Consider the following 14,966-nt stretch of genomic DNA (forward strand, 5'->3'; position numbering starts at 1 on the left):
TCTTTTGTTGTTATTTGAAAAAAAAACATACAGTTTGACATCTTAAAAAACATTCATGCTTGTAACATCAGACACCTAATTAGTACAAATGCATATTGAGCTGACATACATGGTATTTTTTTGTAGTTGAAAGCTGGAAACTGCAACAACACATCGTTCCTTTTCTGAATTGATGCTACTTTTATATTGTTTAACCACTACTGCTAAATTATCATGATCAGTTTATTGCACTCTTTTAGCTTAAGACTGACCAACAAAAGATATGTGAAAACATACATTCCATAATGTAAAAAAAAAGCTGATTAATGTTCTGTAAGCACCTGATACCTCCAGGAAGTCAAACATGCCAGTCTTATCCTAAACACACTGACAGGCTTCCACAGAACAGATAACATTTAGCTGTGTGTCTCTGAGCTGAGGTCACAACATGCAGTAGGAATGATTTATGTTGCTTTAAAGAAAATAAGGAAAAAGCCAAAGCACAATTAGTCATACATACACACGCACACATGGATGCCCCCCTAACTTAGGACTCAAGTTGGGACACTTAGGAGAAAAACTGCAGCAGAAACACTGAGCAAGTGATCAAATAAATATGCTAGTGAAAGAAAGAGACCTGAGGGATGCAAAGATTGGAGAACTATAGGGTAAACAAACAGCCACAGAAGTGGAATGAAATATTACAAACATGAAATAAAAAAGTTTTTTTTTCAATTAAGAAAATAGTAATGATAAGAGAGAATTACTAGTACTAACACTAGTACTTTAATATTCTTTATTTCAATACATTTAACATGTATCAGCCTATATTTAGGCTATTTGTTTATTTAAACATTAAAGAAAAGTTTGATAACTACAATGGGAAAGTCCTGGAAAGATTTGACTTGCACTGGATTTTAAAAAATCTGCACATAAAACCATTGATTACAGGTTCAAGCAGCTAATCAAACTTCTGTACATGTTTCTATATGGGCTAAAAACATTTCTTGCATCACCTTGCAGTCTCAGTCTTTGATATTTGCGGCTTCATCTGACTTTGATTTTTTTTTTTTTTTTTTTTGCTGCAGAACACTGTGTTTAGAAAACCAAATGGAAAAGACAAGGAACAGACCATAGACAGATAAGCAAAAAAATGCCTGATGTGTGGAGAGGGAGATTAAGAAGTATCACCTGGGTACCTGGAGCAATGTGACTGAAACTGTCATCACCTTCATAAATTAAGAGGCCAAGAGATTGAGTTAGAGCAAGAAAGGAAAAGCCAATGCAGAGACATCAAAACTCAACTGGACCCTAGTCAATACATCATCAGTTAAGAGTGCACACTGCAAACTTGTACAGGGCTGTGCATATGCTTCTATGTTAGTGGTTATGCTTTAGAGATTCTTCTCTTTACCATAGTGGAAAGGCAAAGTGTTGGTCATGTGGTTGCGCTCAGAAGACCCCACCAGAATAAACACCTCCTCAGTATTTAACAGCACCTCCTGAGCTGTGAAATCATGTCTGCATCATGGATGCTGCCAACAGAACAGCCAACCATGCACAAACCAGTGTGTGTGTGTGTGTGTGTGTGTATGTGTGTGTACACACATGTATTAATGTGCATATGTACATAGGCATGTGTGTGAAACAGATGGGAGAAAAGAGAGAAATTAGAGAGGGGTAAAAGGGGAGTAGCGACAGAAAGTCTGCAAGAGGCGCGTGTGTGTGTATGTGTGTGTGTGTTGGACTGAGGAGGCTGTGAAGGGTTAGGGGGAGGCAGAAGAGAGAGGAGAGGGGGAGTAGTGTGGTTAGGCATCCAGAGTCAGTGAACATTTTTTTGGCAGGCCCTCTCTGTGCTCCTGGCTGCTTGCCCGGCTCTGAAGCAAACTTAAACAAACTCCTGTTGCAGCCATCTGCTGGGCCCACGGGATAAATCACAGCACTGCTCCGCTCTGTACTGCTCAGCCACACCACTATCAGGTTACTGTGTTAGCGGCCTCACACATGCGCGCACACACACACACACACACACACACACACACACACACACACACACACCTACACGCACACCATGTGCACACATACTCACTCTTAGGTATGCAGAAACACATTACAGTCTTCCTCTCATCTACACACACAAACACACACACAGACACACACAACAAGCTACGCGTCAGCCTGGAGCCAGGGCCTGCCATGAAGCTCACACCACCAGGAGAGGCCAGCAACATGTGGCCCTCCTAATGCCACAGGGAGAGATGAAGAGGAGGGGGTGGGTGAGAAAAATAGGGAAAGGGGTGGGGTGCCGAGAAAGAAAGAGGGGCACTGAGGTGATGGGGTACAGGCAACATATAAACGGGACAGAGGCAGACACAACATAAGGGAGAGCTGGGAGGAGAAGGCAGACAGGAGAAGACCTCTGACACCTAACTCAAGCCAAGTGCTATTTTTACAGCACCCTGTACAAACGAACATAAGAACATTGAGAACTCCATGGTCTCATAATAACATAAGCATTGAAGAAAACACTGTAGTTTTACATCTCATTCTTCTGTTTGTAAAGGTCATGGTAAAAGGTCCTCTGACATTGTCATCTTGTGCAGTACTGCTTGTTAAGGGTCTGGTTGAGACATATTTTGTCTCCATAACCATGCCAGTAAATCTTGATACAACACCATGTTACTGTCATGTACAGTCAATAACAGTGTGGCTGCAGCCTAAGGAGTTTGAAGGTCATTAAAAATGTATTTGGGTGGCTTACCACATTGATTTCTTTACTGTGGCCTTCAGGCTGTGCCTTGCACATTAACCATGACTAGCACATCAGTCCACATTGTACACTCTTGGCTGTGTGGAAAATGCCCCTGACCAAGTTGGCAGCATAGTGTTAGCATATTGCTAGCATCCTAGCCTTGGAATAGGGTTAGGCATGCTTTCAGTAAGTCATATACATAGCCAGCAATAGTAAACAGTCACACGAAAATTAGATTAATACCATTTCAACAGTACAAATGGCATGCTTGGAAAGGGTGGCAGGCACAAGTAACAAATAATGGCCGGCCTTTGGGAAGTATTTGTGGTATCTCTGTCACACAGATGGAGAAACTGTATCAGTTTATTTCTGACTCATAGGATGGTCATGTCACTGTAGGAGAGTCTCACCCATGGAAACTATTTACAAAGTCTCAGTAGTGCTTGACTGTGTCTGTGTATTTGTGTGTGTTCGTGTGTGTGTGTGTGTGTGTGTGTGCATCTTTGTCGAGATGCACACCACCTGGCTAAGATTTAGGTCTCTCTGAGTAACCTTTCTTTGTTTCCATGATGCTCTGGATTGCACCCAGCCACAGCAACTGGATCACAGTCCAGACTAAGGCTTTACAAGGGGTAAATGTTAACCTCTAATATTCCATTTCCACTAGAGTACCCACTTAGAAACAACTGCTGCACAGTAATTACAGCAACTATAGTTCATGTCAGAAGCTCACTCCCATTTAAAGATGTACTTTCAGCACACAGTGTAGAGACCACACTCTGACTTCTTTTCCCCACCTGTCCTGGAGCCAGCAGAACAAGCTGAGTATGTGAGAGACCAGGTGGCTGGATAGCATGTGTCAGGGGTTAGAGTGGAGGGGGTTGGGGCCAGAACTCAGTAAGAGAAGCGAGTAATACCAAGGAGGGAATGTCTTCTTCAGCCAAAGTAAGTTCCCAGAAGATCATCAGTAGTGCTAATCATTATCTCTCCTCAGGTTGGCTGAGAGAAAGATGATGAAGTGGTCAAGTGGCTGGCTGGATGGAGCCAGTGGTTGTCTGTCTGCTGAGTGTAGGGCAAGATGGTTTGTAGTATATATAGTACATTAGAGGAGGGGGGGTATTTTGGCTTCAGCTGAGATCTCCAGTTGCCTGACAGCAAGACGATCGAGGGTGTTCCCTCTCTTCACCCCATCAGAGGGCAAACAAGATGGTCATGGAGGAGGATACAAAAGCAAGAAAAAGTGGGAAATGAAAAGGTGCTCAGAATCATATTAACACAGACCTTCAGCAACATCTAAAAGAGCAATAATAATGAGTAACACTTAATAGTAATAACTAATATCCAGTCAACTGAGAGCATAAGTTACATGTTAAATACCTGGCAAGGAAATCGGTCTGCTATTAACTACTGTGCTGCTTCATGCTCCAGCTGTGTGCAGGTTCAGAACCACACACACACACACACACACTCACACTTTTCACACACACATAGTCACATGTACAGCTGTGGCACAATCCAGCTGCATTTGCCAGCACAAGAGCAAACACCTGCCAGTGCTCCCAACCACCTGGCAGACCCACATGTGCACAAACACACACATTCACACACCCTAGCAGCTGTTCTGTATGTAAATGATGCTAAAGATTACACTCTGTGTGTGTGTGTGTGTGTGTGTGTGTGTATGTAAGCACAATTCTGCAAATGTATGCATCTATACGTGACTGTGGGTGAATGTGTCTTATGGCCAGAGGCCAGCTGGCAAGGAGAGCTGAGTTATAGTTACATTATACTTCTTCTATAATTACAAAGTAGTCAAAGCAGGTTTACTACTATAAAACTCAGATTGCCAGGCAATACAGCATGACAGCAGCACCACTACAAAGATGTACAGTGGAGAACATATGATGTAAATAAAAAGCCTCAGGATGCAACCATGCAGACCAGCCTAAAAATATATTGTTTTTATCAAAGAACACAGCTCTGTTAAGAAAAAAAAAGTTCCATTCAGTACAGTTGCCAGAAAATGCTATCTGTTTCTTATTCAGGAAAATATGAAGAAGACAAAAACAGAAACATGCATACACAAAACAAAAGAAACTTATTAACTACTTCAGAATCGTTGTTGTCAGATTTAAGTTGGAGAGATTTAAAAAGTTCCAAATCACTGCAGCAGATGGATGAGATATTTGCTAAAAGGCTTTATACAACTTTGCATTTGCAGTAGTATACCCCTCAACCTGCAAACAGTTCAATCAGTTGACATTACCTTTAGTTTCATGTAAAATATATGTATTCAGGGCTTGTTTGGTTGATAATCCAGTTGGATTTTCCATCTGTAATAACTGACAAAGTTAATGGCAAACTGGGCACCCAAATCCAATCTTTAAAATATACCTTTTAAAACCTGCAGGTGAAATGACTGCGTCCATGTCATACTGTCCCCACAACCGTCCTTCATTATACTAAAAAATGAAAATGTTAAGTGAAGGGAAAATGGCTAGAAAAGAAACAGATCAATAAAAATATATAAGAGAAGAGAAAGGCCAAAAAATCAACCTAAGTACTGTAGAATATTGAAAGAGATGTAGCTAAGCACTTGTCTCCTGTGCACAAACGCCACATAAGACCCTTAGTAAAGTCCACACCACACACTGACACTGTACTTTTACCCACATAACGCAGTTCTCAAAGAAGCCCAGCTTAATACTTCACACATACTTTACTGGCTCATTGAATACACATATTTTTGAATCAAATGAGCAGCCAAAAAAACATACTTCACAGTCCAGGGTCTCAGTGGTGTAAAGGGGCTTGCCCTCTGTGTTCCTTGTAAATCCTGTCTAGCCAATTTGGATTCTGTACAGTAATTCTTAAGACTTCTGGGCACAATGGTGATAGTGATACACTATAAAAGTTATCTGTTGCATTGGCATTAAGGGCATGTTTCTCTAACCTCAGTACTTGTTCCAGTGCATGACCTATGAAACAACACTATAACAGTGCCTGTAACACTACAGCCAAAATCAAAGCTGATTACTTCTGCCATCCAGTGACTTATTACAACATCAGCTACTCCATTGTGGTGCATTTCACTTTATAATAAGATGCCAGGGTCAAAGTGTACTACTATGAGCCAAAGTTCACATAAGGAAAAATTCCAGTAAGTGAGATAAAGTTTCAGGTGTCAAGACTTTGGATACCCCCCAATACCCAATTACATTTGGCTAATCAGTTCTCTTCTCATGTTAGAGCTGGGTGGGGCCTTTGGGACCTCCAAACTCTGAGTCTACTTGTTCCACCCCAAGGTGCAACATAACTGACAGAAGAGTCTTAGACATGTGAATAAAGTATACTCTGCACTTGCTTACACAGACTTGAGATGAGGTGTAAACAGCAAAAACACAATAAGTGAAAGCTCCTGTGCTGGGGGAGCTTGTGTATAAGGGCCTGAACCTCTAGTGATTGTGAACCAGCTGTCCTCTAGTACCAACACTGGTTATACGTATCACTGTGGCATGTTCTTGTAGGAGGACACATGTTATCTGATACAAAAACCAACTGAGAAACCATCACTGCTAACCAGAATGAACGAATAAGTGAAATATTTATTTCTAACAGACAACTCATTGTGCATGTAGAGACAGTACATGGTCTGCAATTCAATTCTAAAACTGACAAAGATAACATTACAACTTGTACCAATCTGATGCATGACTCTCAAGACCAGAATCAGACCAATTTTAATCACAAGTGAAAACATGCAGCGCCCTCATTCACTTCAGTGACACCGAAAGGTGCCAACACAAAGGCAGCCACAAAGAAAATTTTACCTTGAGACTTGTAGGTTATGCCCACATAATACTGAAGTGAATTTTTGAAATCTAAAACCCAAACAGAAATGTATATAGCTCGCTTTTCTCCAATATGACCTTGGCTGCCCCTGAGTGCACTGCAGTGGATATGCTGTCTCTGCTTGGCTCTGCAGGGTTAAAAGGTCACTATGCTTTCATCTGTCAGCTATAAAATAGCCTGGAAGTCTGAAATGACATCAATACTTTTCACTCAAAAATGCCAACCAAAGCCCCTGAAACAGCAGCACTTCCACGCACTTATTTTCTCACAGTTACAGTATAGGAAGCATCCACACCACTATTTACTTTTTGTATTCAGTTGCAATACTTTCTGTACCAAGACAGGATGTGAGGAAACATCTGACATTGCTTGTCTCCTTCCCTCTTTGGCACTCCACTGCTTCCTCTTGTCAATCTGTTATGATCCTGTTTGGCATATGTTCATCCATATGGACTGCCACCCTATGAACACAACAAGTACAGGAAAGCCTAAACATTTTGGTCTGGCACTTCATCAAATATTTGAAGGGATGACAAATTAGCTGCACAGGGGCTCTAATCTTTAATGTTTATCTCCTGAAGTTTCCCCAGCTGCATTTTAATTTATATAATATTTTCTCACTTGATTGCCCGGAGTTTAGATTTTTGCCAGAGTACTGCTGTTTGCCTCTCTGCATTTCCTGGATTGAGGTCAAACTCCGTTAAAAAGTTAAATCCACCCATGTGAAAAAAAGACAAAGGAAAAATAACTGCCAGTTAACCAAACTGTGACTAATAGTAATAGTAAATAATAAGAGTAAGAAGTGTAAATGTCTACAAGCTGAAGGACTTTATAAGATTAGCCATACTGAAAGCTAACTCTCTGAGCTAGCTAAGTAAATTTGTTCATACAACTTTCAAAAATATTGTAGTATTATTTCTATTATTCTTCTTATGCATAAGTTTCATGTTTTATCAAATCCATATTATTTCTTCCATTTGGACAGGTGTCTTATGTACGGGTTGTCACAAAAATATGTTTCTGAGTAATATAAATATCATGCTGTTAAAATAATTTATATTAAAATATTTCATACACCCATATCCACGCAATGGCTGTTTTAACACAGTTCATATAAAGTAGCAACAAAAAAAAAAAGGATAAAAAAAACTTCCATCTCATTATTACTGTATGAAGTGATGTTGGTAAAACTGTTGGCAGGACACCTCCAAATGCAAACAAGATCCTTTATCAGTGAAGGATTAGTTCATATGTAAACCCACCTCCAGTAGCTTTGATATTAAGCCACTTAAATACCAGAGGATTCCCTGTGAAACACAAGGCAGACTCTGGGAGAAGACAGAAGCACAGCTGCAAGAACATTTGACAATATACACAATACGAATGATTTTAAATAAACACACATTCAAATACATAAGCACGCACCAGGAAAGCTCACATCATATATTATTGTCACTAATTTACAATTCCAATAGAGTAAAACAGTCTGGGTAAAAGAGTCTCTGCTGGTACTGTTTCCTTCTTTCATGAATTGATGAGACTGGGACTCCTTTTAATTTTGTTTTCCTCTTGCTAAATCCCATTAATCCTCTCACCTTGTCTCAAGCTTTCCACTTTCCTTTTTTCTTCTGCCTCTTCTTCCAATAATTCACTCAGGATAATTTCTTTCTCTCCCCTTTCAACCTCATATCAATTTTTTGTGTAAAGTGTAATTTTGCCTTCACTCCTATTTAACTGTGCTATAAATATTCCCTGGCAACATTGGTGTCATGTTTTTCCTGTGACAGCAAATACCACCTTTACAGGATATGGGCCATGGAGTGATCTGCGTCTTTCACAATAAACACACAATATAAACACATACACAAAGGAGCACATAGAAAACACACACACCGACAGACACACAGAACTATCTCTGCTCTTCTTATAGGTCAACAATAATCATTCTAATAAGGATTCAACTTTGCTCTGTTCCTTTTATAGACTCTTACATTTCCAACCTGTGGTATTTATGCCTCCATGATTATTAGACAAGTAAAAACCCACATCAGTTTCTGAGACTGCATTTTGTCACAGAAGAAATTGAGAAAGGGCATAATAGCCAGATAATAGCAAACCGCACCTACAAATTATTTTAAAGAATTACTGTTGATATTAATATATTTATGAAGCGGTTTGGAAACTTTCATCATTTCCAAGTAGCTACTTTTCTTGAATTGATCACTTACAGTGCAGTGCAGGATACATTTTTGAGATTTCTTCCTCCACACAACCATCTCTAACTGTAGCTGCACAAGTGTGCATTTTATCTTCAGATGTGGAGTATTCTGAGAGCAATCTGATCCTGTCTGCAACTGTGTGAACAGTTGCATTTGACCACACTTACTATCTCCTCATAATTTGTCTTCCTTTAAACTATATGTTCACATTTTTTCAACTCAAGAAATACATACCCCAATGAACACTGAGAAGAGTGATTTGTGTGCTGTCTACACTGGGTATGGAGCGATCACTTCTAATGTGATTCTAAATTAAGGATGGGAGACAAAATCCACAGTCCTTTTTTAGAGCAAAAACATACCCCTAAGTTCAGCTGGAGGTAATATTACACTTACACATTGTCTGAATGAATAACCTCAAATCACTGGGCATCTGTTTTATCTATAGCGCAAATGAAAGATCTGCTGACCAGCAATCTAAACACAGATGCCTGCTGGTGGTCCATACTTGTCAATGGTCATGTCCAACACACTAATTAAACACATAAGCAGTAGGACAGAGAACACGATAACCACCTAGCACTCGTGTTTGTGTGGAAGTGTGTTACATTTAACAGCTACTAGAGTATCCTTTTGCAGATCTAATTTCATGGGCTACATTAATTCATATGTTGCCAAGCAAGGAGATGAGCACAGCATCATCCACCCTTTTTACACTTCAGAAGATAGGCACAATAATATTTACACCTGTCTATACAGATAATATACTATAGATAGATGATAGAATCGTTTGTCTATTTATAAAGACAATAGAGATTAGCACACTGTAGGTGAGCATGTGTTTATATTTTTACAACCCCCTCCACCAAGCACACACAGTGCTAAGGGGAACCAGATGGCCACTCCCTCCTGACAACCCAAACCCCAATGATGACAGACCCACTCAAGAATATATAGTATGACACTAAAGGACAAAGCACCTGTTCCCCCACAGCTCTTTCACACCTCCCTTTTGCCGCAGGAATACACACTGGCACTTTCTCACCCATGAGGTCACTGACTGTGCCACCTGCAACACATCAAGGCCAAAATGATCACCTGAAACCCTTCTCTGCTCCAACACCCCTCTCGTCCCACCCACCCCAGCATGCCTCAACCTTGGCAAGCAGAAAAGCTGGTCCCATAATTAAACTCTATATCAGGAGTATCCCCGCACATATGACTGCTATGAGCTCATCTGGGACTAGCTCTGACAACAACAAAAAAAAAAAGCTGTAAGTTTGGAGACAACAGTAAAAGGAACATTGCCCTAAACACTCTTTCAAGGGACGGAGAGAAAATTAGGTGGACAGCCCCAGACAGCTGGTATGAGTGTGCAACATATTGAGGTTGCTGAGTGTGAATGGCATCCACAGATGTTCTTCACATGTCCTGCATGGCTGGACAGTTGGTGTCTGTTCGCATGAGATTGCTGTTCATAGAGCCAACTTGCTGTCTAAAGACTCCTCAGCTCTTTATTAACATATTGCCTTGGCCATTTGCCCTGCACTTGTCCTCCATATAACCCCATCACCCCCGGCATGCATCCTCTGTTATGGATCAACTGGAAAAAGCAGGGTACAACTATCAACTTTTTACCAGCAGCAAAGGGATTTTATGCATGTGTTTAAAAGAAAGGTTTTGGAGACACAGAAAGAGCAAGAAAGGGAACAATGACAATGAAGTGATGGAATGACTGATGAAGGAAAAATAAAAAACCATAACAGAACACACAATTTTTGCAATATACAAAGAATCTAGAGCCAAACACACTGTAAAATTAGCCAAATGTGGGAGGAATTGGAGCCTCAGAGCAGAACTGAGTATGGAAATAGTTGAGAGCTGGGCTGTCACTGATCAGTGTCAGTGTGATGACAACAACTGATCAGTTTATCTTTACTGTATGAATATATATGCATTATGGCTTGGGTTACCCTGAATATTTCAGGAGTAGATTTGTTTAATCACCTGTATACACATCATGGGACTGCACGATCTCGACTGTCTGAGCATATTTTCATATGTACAAGGACAAATTCAGTGTACAAATTCAGGATCAAACATGTGGAAAGTCATAGGTGGACAATATTTACACTGTGCTGGTCTGTTTTTAACTTTCGTTAGACCAATATAAGATTTGTGACATAATGATGAAATTATTGGTATACATAGACTTTTCATCAGTAGTTCCTGTAGGCTTTTGAGTTATGAGTTCTAGTGAAAGGGGTCTAATTAGCAAGGTAGGCATTACTATCATAAAAAGACAATCAGTATAGACTTGTTTAAAACTTACTTCCATGGGAATACTCTACAAGATTCTCAACAAACCAAAACCAACTGTTTAGCACTGAGTGAGAAACACTCAGTCTGCTCTCCTCAAATAAACTGTCAACGCTAATGGAAGGCTGGCCTTGGCCTTCAGATTCCCATAGTTCTCTGGTGATGAAAATGGTTGTCTCATCATTGTTCCCACAACACACATATTACTCTTTATCTATGCTCCTTTATCTTGCAACAAGTTATACACAGTACAGTAATATATCACAAGCAACCTCATAAATATTAATGCCTTCTACCAAATCACATTAATACTATCAAAACACCAAAAAGCACCAAATCACAATTATTATCCAGCTGCGTTTCTTTATCACAGCAATTCCACAGTGCAAAATGCCACCATCACCTCTGATAACTTTCATTTTTAACAATGTATAATAATTTATTGAGTGAAATTTAAAAACACAAAAAAGGAGCATATATACTCAGCCGCTGTGCTTTGGTCTTACCTTGTGCCTAGACTGTGGCGATGCTGAGTCTGGTCCCTTCCTCTCACCGTCTGAGGCTCCATGTCCCAGCTTATCCCTGTTCTGATAAATGCTCTGTCCCACCTGTACCATGGCCTTACATTCCACACATGAGCCAATCACCAGCCTCCTCCCATCATCCACCATGAGTGTGCGTGTGCTGCGGGGTGCATACAGGAATACAGGTAACCGGGCAACAGTCACAGCACACAGCCTACCTTGCCTGTGCTGCTCCTGCCTGCAGAAAAAACACACAAATGCCTCACAGTTGTACTGTCGGGCCCAGGGGGAGCTGGGCAGCTGGGTGTTGCTGCTGGATAAGCTAGAGGTAGAAGGAGTGGAGGGAACCAAGCCCTTGCTTTCATGCTGGGCCCACTGGGCATGTAGGTCATGATAACAGAGTTTACAAGCTGACACCAGGCCTGTGGCATCAACTGGCTTGGCACGGGGAGCAGGAGGGTGGACAGTGAGAAAGGGGAAGAAAGGCTCCCTCTCTCCAAGCCGCCCAGGTGGGTTGACATGCAACTGGTACTCGTCACCTGCACACAGCTCAGCTCCACACAAGTAACACACTGACATGGAGCTGCTGGGGCGAGAGGCCATACTCATCTGGGAAAGGGCAGAGCCAAATCCTTCAATATCTGTAGCAGCATGGTACCTGACCAGGAAGGAGCTGACAGAGGTGATGAGGTCTTCACTGAGGCTGAGTCGATATGCACCCCAAATCTCCTCCAGGATAAAATGGCACTGTGGACAGCAATGTACACGGCCATTCTTCACACCCTGGGCATTAGGTGGGCAAGGTAACATGGTGATGAAGGGAAAATACATCATACCACGGGATTTGCCACCACCAGCTTTTACATAGGCCACTCTCATATCTCCTTCACAATCCTGGCCACAAAGAAAGCAGACATCTTGGGAAGACTTGGGATCAGGTATGCCCTCCATCAGCTCCTGGGTTTTTCCATCCTGTGGAGTAAGCTGAGGTGGATGGAGCGCACTGCTGGCCTGATTGAGGGGGACTACATAGAGGCGCTGGAGGACAGGCACATCCGCCAGCTGGAAGCTCTGCCACTGCTGCATGAGGGAGGTGTGGCAGCTGCCACAAATCAGGGTTGTACCTGCTGAACTGATGGGCAAGGCACCACGGGGAGGGGAGTGAAGCCACAGGAAAGGAAAGAAAGGCTCATTCTGAGCTCTCTCCTGTTTCTGAACACTGACTTTAAAACGACCATCGTGTCTGAGCCTAGTGCCACAGATATAGCACACACACTCTTCCATAGTTTGGTGTGACTGGGCACTCTTTCCTGCTGAAAGGTCTCCGGCAGCTCTAAACTGACTTGTTGGACCTGTTTTGCTGCGATATATGTCCATATCATCATCACTTGTAATGTTAATTTCACCTTCATCAGAGTTGTCAGAGTTATTTTGCGTGGGAACAGCCATACTACGTTGAGTGGTGACAGATGCGGTTCCAGCGGATGACAGCACAGCGTTGCGGGGATCCTCGCCTCTTCCTCGGTACAGCAGCGATGGGTGTCTGGATGGAGCATAGCTGCCGTCGGCAACACGCTGGATCTGACGCGGCTCCGCATGTCTGACATTCCTCTCCTCCAGCCATCGCCTGTTGCGCATAATGACCCCACTGTCCTGCACAGGTGTGTCGGCGAGAGCACTGTCGTAGCATCGCTGGGGGAATCTCTCCTGGGACTTTGCCAGAGAGTCTGATAATTGGCAAACATTATTCATAATTTTAGCACCCCGCCTTGCCGGCAAAATACTCTCCACTTTTGGCGATCCCTGCGCCCCATAAACACCCACCGGGTAGCGAATTGCCCGCTGTGAATCTGGGCTGGTTTTAACACTCATGATATTGTTTTTCCTGCTACTGTCTCTTGGTGGTTTGCCAGATACTCTCAGGCATTTGTCTTTGCCCACACCTACTCTGTCGATTAAATCCATCTCCTGGTCTGAAATGTTGTCATTTTCAGAAAAAGATGAGAAATCTGACTCTGCACCCCCATCGTAGTTCTGGCTGCTGGCACTGATTCTCCTCTCCAGATCATAAGAGATGTTCCATTCCTGTGGGACCCGCCGAGAGTCGCACTGGTAGGGCCGTTTCAGCCAGTACATGCGCTTCTCAGTGGGCGTCCTGCTCCGCTCGAATGAGTTCCACTGCTCCGTCAGAAAGCAGTGGCACACTGCGCACACCAGAACATGTCCATCCGGGCTCACTTCACACGCACCCGGGGCTGGCTCCTGATTTTGTAGAAAGGGGAAAAAGGGAACCCTCTCTTTTTGATATGTCACTTGTAATCTTAATTCCTTCCCTGGTGTGACTCCACTACCACATATAAAACAGTGGACAAGTCCCCCTAATCCATTCCGATCAGTCCTGGAAGTATGACCGGGCAATGGGCTGTCCTCACCGGGCATAGTTGCAGCCATGAGACGGTGTTTCCTAGATAAAGGTACCAATCCCTTCTCACGGGGGGAGTTCATTTTTTTTTTCTAAACACCCACGACTAGGGTACATGGCATAAAGTCAACAGTTCAGTCATGCTCATGGTCCACGCTTATCTCTAGGTCAGGAAATCATGCAATCAAGTTTAGCCCAAGTTACTCACTGAATGATAAGATAGACGACAGTCCATTGAAACGACAGTGTGCATCGAAGGCAGCAAACCCGGCAGCAACAGTTATGTTTGATGGACAGTGAAATATTCACTCAAAACATCCACAAAATAGCACTGGAGATCCTTGTTATTTGAACTTCGCAGTCCGCATGTTCGCACTGGAAATCCGTAGGTAATATGACAGAACAACTCGGGATCACGGGTCGCCTCTCCAGCGAACTTTTCTGCCTGCTGCTCTGCAAGTTTTTTTGGCTAAAGCACTCGCACTATTCACAGCGCCATCCCCAATTCATGGGACCCGCTTCGACACCCCAAAGGCAACCTCCACTCCCCTGCCAGCCCCCAGTGATATTTTTGCAGAGATTACGGGCGCACTCTCCTGTAGTAGCTGCCCAAGCGTCAAAGTAGGCTACTGGCCGTGCACAGGATATCCACTTATCATTTTTCTCCCGCGGCTGCAGAAAGACTGGAACATATAGTCCCTTACTAAGTGTTTTAACCGCTTCCAGTAGATTTCTAGCAAATTTAGTTATATCTTCAAAGAATGTAAAATGTTAGCTATACTTAATATTATATATCTGAAAGACCATTGTATAAATATTTAGAAAAAGTTGATTATTACAGCGTGTGATATGATAGATAGATAGATAGATAGATAGATAGATAGATAGATAGATAGATA

The 14,966-nt window shown here is 42.3% G+C and overlaps 1 protein-coding gene across 2 annotated transcripts in view; it reads right to left on the reverse strand.

Moving 5' to 3' along the window:
* Positions 1-14,639, reverse strand: part of gse1b (Gse1 coiled-coil protein b) — a 169,838-nt gene extending 155,199 nt beyond the window's left edge. The window contains exon 1 of one of the 2 annotated variants that reach the window (XM_026320521.2): positions 11,628-14,639. In XM_026320521.2, coding sequence (XP_026176306.1) covers positions 11,628-14,150 — 2,523 coding nt within the window. In that variant the 5' untranslated portion in view covers positions 14,151-14,639. The remainder of the gene's footprint in view (positions 1-11,627) is intronic. The other variant, XM_026320522.2, reaches the window with a different exon arrangement.
* Between the last annotated feature and the right edge of the window lie 327 nt (positions 14,640-14,966).

The sequence above is a fragment of the Mastacembelus armatus genome, chromosome 3, assembly GCF_900324485.2.
Source record: "Mastacembelus armatus chromosome 3, fMasArm1.2, whole genome shotgun sequence".
In the NCBI taxonomy this organism is placed as follows: domain Eukaryota; kingdom Metazoa; phylum Chordata; class Actinopteri; order Synbranchiformes; family Mastacembelidae; genus Mastacembelus; species Mastacembelus armatus.